Source organism: Tupaia chinensis, unplaced genomic scaffold, assembly GCF_000334495.1.
Source record: "Tupaia chinensis unplaced genomic scaffold, TupChi_1.0 Scaffold146584_1, whole genome shotgun sequence".
Taxonomy (NCBI): Eukaryota; Metazoa; Chordata; class Mammalia; order Scandentia; family Tupaiidae; genus Tupaia; species Tupaia belangeri.
In genome coordinates this window covers 194,779-200,018 of record NW_006206439.1, presented here as the reverse complement: position 1 = coordinate 200,018, position 5,240 = coordinate 194,779, and the positions used below count along the sequence as shown (strand labels likewise).

Genomic DNA, 5,240 nt, shown 5'->3' with positions numbered 1-5,240 from the left:
TCTCTGTCTCTCTCTGCCTTTCTGGCAAGCGCACGCGCTCTATAGAAAAACCTCTCCAAAAAAAGAGAACTCTGTTAGCAAATAGGAAAGAGCCTAAATAAATAAATAAATAAATAAATAAATAAATAAAAACAAAGTGTCAAAGAGCCCTAGAAAACTGTGCTCCAGGCCAGAGAGCTTGAGTTTGACATGGCCGAGGTGTTAGGGACCACGCACTTAGAATTGCTGACCCCAGGGACCAACAGATGGCATAATGGTTATGTCTCTGGACTCCCACGCAATTAACTGTGGTTCAAGTCCTGGATCCAGCAGCTTAAAGCTCACACCAGATGGAACCAGCAGTTAGCATAATGGCTATGTCGCTGGGCTCCCATGTAGTCGACAGTGGTTTGAGTCCCAGACCTGGTGGCTTAAACTCACACCAGGCATGTGTGTGTGCGTGCCCAAGATCTAGAGAGGAGAATGGAGGAGAAGGGATTGTGGTGTGGCCATCTCCCCTGGGGGGATTTCTCGTTTTCTGTCTCTCTGTCTCTGTCTTTCTGCTGAGCGCACGCGCCCTATAGTTAAAATCTCTCCAAAAAAAAAAAAGAAAAGAAAAGAAAAAAGAAAAGCTCACACCAGAGAGGCGATATATGTGTGCCCAAAATCCCAAGAGGAGAATGGAAGAGAAAGGATTGTGGCGTAGCCATCCCCCCTTGGGGGTAATTTCTCACTTTCTGTCTCTCCAGTGCATGCACAAGCCCTCTAGGAAAAGTCTCTCTCTAAAAAAAAAAAAAAAAAAAAAAAAGAATGGTTGACCATGAGCGTGGGGTGCTGGGCCTGGGGGTAGGGGGGGCGGTATGTCTAGGGTCTCTCCCCTGGGAAGCTGGAATCATATGTATCTTGACTGGACCCCTTTTTCCCAAGAGGAAGAATGGATTGAGTAAAACAAAATTGGGAAACATATTCATTATTAAATGTCTGTTACTTGGTGTTTTTTTTTTTTAATTGCCATGTGCTTACCAGAGAGACAGAGACAAAAAGAGAGAAAGAAAGAGAAACAGTGACTAGCAGTTGGCGTAATGGCTTGTTGCTGGACTCCCATGTAGTCAACTGCGGTTCAAGTCCCAGACCCGGTGACTTAAATTCACGCTAGGCGCGTGTGTGTGATCCCGAGAGGAGAATGGAGGAGAAGGGATTGCAGCATGGCCATGTCCCCTGGGGGGTCATTCCTCTCTTTCTGTCTCTCTGTCTCTCTCTGTCTCTCTGTCTCTCTCTCTCTCTCTGTCTTTCTGGTGAGCACATGCGCCCTATAGCAAAAGTGTCTCCAAAAAAATAAAATAAAAAAGAAAAGAAAAGAAAGAGAGACAGAACCACCCCTATGGGGTCATGCCATAATCCCTCCTCCTCCTCCATTTGTCCATCCTGTCGAGATTTGGGGCAAACACGCACACACACCTGGCATATTTTTCAAGCTGCTGGTGCCAGGATTCAAATGCTGGTTGGCCATGTGGGGTCCAGCTTCCTTAACCACTAGACTACACAGCTGGCGTGCTTGGTGGCTTTAAAAGTGTGTCTATAATGAACTGAACAGATATATTTAAAACTCTCAAATGTGCGAGGGAAACAAGAAGAAGAATCCCCAATACATAAGACTAGATCTCTGATTTTTTTTTTTTTGGAGAGATTTTCACTGTAGGGCACGTGTGCTCGCCAGACAGACAGAGAGAGACATAGAGACAGAAAGCGAGAAATCACCCCCCAGGGGGGATGGTCACGCCGCAATCCCTTCTCCTCCATTCTCCTCTCGGGATCTTGGGCACGCATGCACACGCGCCCGGCGTGAGGTTTAAGCCACCGGGTCCGGGACACGAACCGCGGTCGACTATGTGGGAGTCCAGCGACATAGCCATTATGCTAACTGCTGGTTCCCTAGATCTCTGATTTTACCCAGAGTCAGGAGAGGCTGAGTTTGGGGCGGGGTCAGCAGATACTGATGGGGGGTCACTGCCAAGCTCAGGCTCCGGATGCTGAGCAGGGGGGCTCCAGCTCCCAGCCTCACCTTCCTGGACAGGCTTTCCGACGCTGTCTTCTGCTCGTGGTATGCACGTCTAGCTGCCCAAAGCCAGGCATCTCGGGACCCATCCCAGCCATTCAGGCCCCGGGACCAAGCACCCACCAACCCCTGCTCGCCTTGCAGAGCCCAGGCAGGAGAGTGCTTGGCAGGGGTCCTGGCCCACGGGACACAGGCCAGGCACCCAGGGGAATGCCCAAGGAGGGGCAGGCCAGTGGGATGGGGCGGATGGAGCTGGCGAGGGTGTGGGACAGAGAACCCTGCAGGCTAAGGCATGGTGGACGGTGGCCTGAGGTCCCACTGGGACCCCTACCCCCAGTGGGACCCCTGACTAACCCTCCACTACAGACTTGCCAGCCTCCAGCCTTGCTGGGCCTCCGGCAGAGTGACACCGCTCATACGGATTGCCTTAGTCTGCGCACCAGCTGGCCAGGTGGTGGGGCTGCTGGGCGAGGAGGAGGGCCGGTGGGCAGGTTCCCCCCACCACACACCCCCAGGGGCAGGATGGCCTCAGATTCAGGGGTCCCTGTTCTCTTTTTTTCTTTTTTTGGAGAGGTGTTTTTTTTTTTTTTTTTTTGCTATAGGGCGCGTGCGCTTGCCAGAAAGACAGAGAGAGACAGAGAGATAGAAAGCGAGAAATCCCCAGTAGGGATGGCCACACCGCAATCCCTTCTTCTCCATTCTCCGCATGCACACGTGCCCAGCATGAGTTTTAAGCTACCGGGTCCGGGACTCGAACCGTGGTCGGCTACATGGGAGTTCAGCGACATAGCCATGATGCTAACTGCTGGTCCCATGGGGGCCCTGTTGTCTGACCAGAGCCGAAGCCCATGATGGTCTTGGTGATTGTGTTTGGAGAGTTCAGCCTGGCTGCTACAGTCACCGTGTTCTTCATCTACACTGCCGAGCTCCTCCCCACCGTCCTCAGGTACGGGGACTGGTGGGAGGGGACTCTGCGGAGGGCAGAAGGGACAGTGACTGGATCAGTGCAGCCACTGGGACTAAGCAGCCCCTGGTGACAAGTTTGGCGCTGAGCAATTTCCATTCATGATCTCGTCGAACATGCTCCAAGGAGACCCCCAAACGCTGTGCCGAACCCTAACTCAGACAACACACTCAGAGAGAGAAAGGCCCCTGCCCCGGGCTCCTCCAGAGCTTGGTGCTTTGAATGGCAGATCCCACGTGGTTGAAATCCCAAAACTGATGGCTTGAGAAATACGCTGGGTGCATATGCATGTGTGCCCCAAATCCCAAAAGAAGGGAGAGGTGGAGGAGAAGGGATTGTGGTGTGATTGTCCCCCCATGAGGGGTGCTTTCTTCTCTTTCTCTTTCTCTCTCTCTCTCTCTCTGGTGAGCACATGCACCCTCTAGCAAAACTAAAAAACAAACAAACAAAAAAGAGGGCCCTTGCTCGGTCAGACGTAGCAAGCAGCAGAGCTAAGGTTAGGCGCAGGGGCCAGACTCTAGTCCCTGCTCGCACTCCCTTGTCCGCCTCTCATCTGCAGCCCCTTTGACTGGGCAGTGCCTGCTGCTGTCCAGGACGTCCCCAGGAAATACCCACCTTCTGAAAGCTGAGAGTGCCAGGCAGTCCTTGCGTTCACTGTGGGAACCTTGGCAAGGGCAGCCATGTCTTCATGCCCACCTGACATCACAGCCTGTGTTCCCCCCCACACCACGCTGCTCTGTCGTGCTTGCCGCGTCCGCTCCCCACCCCCAAGCAGCAGACCTGGAAGAAATCACTGCATACTTTGAATCAGTGGAGAACTAGCTTCTCCCGGATCACACAGCAAGACGGGGCAGGGTCGGGACCAGCAGTTGGCGTAATGGCTATGTCGCTGGACTCCCACGTGGTCGACCACGGTTCGAGTCCTGGACCGGTAGCTTAAACTCATGCCAGGCGCGTGTGTGTGCGTGCCCAAGATTTCGAGAGGAGAAGGGATTGCGGCGTGGTCGTCACCCCTGGGGGGGTGATTTCTCGCTTTCTATCTCCGAGCCCCCCCCCGCCGTCCTCAGGTACGGGGACTGGTGGGAGGGGACTCTGCGGAGGGCAGAAGGGACAGTGACTGGATCAGTGCAGCCACTGGGACTAAGCAGCCCCTGGTGACAAGTTTGGCGCTGAGCAATTTCCATTCATGATCTCGTCGAACATGCTCCAAGGAGACCCCCAAACGCTGTGCCGAACCCTAACTCAGACAACACACTCAGAGAGAGAAAGGCCCCTGCCCCGGGCTCCTCCAGAGCTTGGTGCTTTGAATGGCAGATCCCACGTGGTTGAAATCCCAAAACTGATGGCTTGAGAAATACGCTGGGTGCATATGCATGTGTGCCCCAAATCCCAAAAGAAGGGAGAGGTGGAGGAGAAGGGATTGTGGTGTGATTGTCCCCCCATGAGGGGTGCTTTCTTCTCTTTCTCTTTCTCTCTCTCTCTCTCTCTGGTGAGCACATGCACCCTCTAGCAAAACTAAAAAACAAACAAACAAAAAAGAGGGCCCTTGCTCGGTCAGACGTAGCAAGCAGCAGAGCTAAGGTTAGGCGCAGGGGCCAGACTCTAGTCCCTGCTCGCACTCCCTTGTCCGCCTCTCATCTGCAGCCCCTTTGACTGGGCAGTGCCTGCTGCTGTCCAGGACGTCCCCAGGAAATACCCACCTTCTGAAAGCTGAGAGTGCCAGGCAGTCCTTGCGTTCACTGTGGGAACCTTGGCAAGGGCAGCCATGTCTTCATGCCCACCTGACATCACAGCCTGTGTTCCCCCCCACACCACGCTGCTCTGTCGTGCTTGCCGCGTCCGCTCCCCACCCCCAAGCAGCAGACCTGGAAGAAATCACTGCATACTTTGAATCAGTGGAGAACTAGCTTCTCCCGGATCACACAGCAAGACGGGGCAGGGTCGGGACCAGCAGTTGGCGTAATGGCTATGTCGCTGGACTCCCACGTGGTCGACCACGGTTCGAGTCCTGGACCTGGTGGCTTAAACTCACTCTGGGCGCGTGTGCGTGCGTGCCCAAGATCCCGAGAGGAGAATGGAGGAGAAAGGATTTGCGGCATGGCCAATCGCCCCTGGGGAGTGATTTCTTGCTTTCTCTCTCTCTCTCTCTCTCTCTGTCTTTCTAGTGAGTACACACGCCCTGTAACAAAAACCTCTCAAAAAAAAAAAAAAAAAAAGACAAGCGAGGGGGGAGGAGGGCCA

The 5,240-nt window shown here is 53.8% G+C and overlaps 1 protein-coding gene across 1 annotated transcript in view; it reads left to right on the top strand.

Annotated features, from left to right (window-relative positions):
- SLC22A14 (solute carrier family 22 member 14) overlaps positions 1–5,240 on the top strand; it is a 36,248-nt gene that overhangs the window by 26,315 nt on the left and 4,693 nt on the right. The window contains 1 exon segment of the mRNA XM_006168949.1: positions 2,873–2,981. Coding sequence (XP_006169011.1) covers positions 2,873–2,981 — 109 coding nt within the window.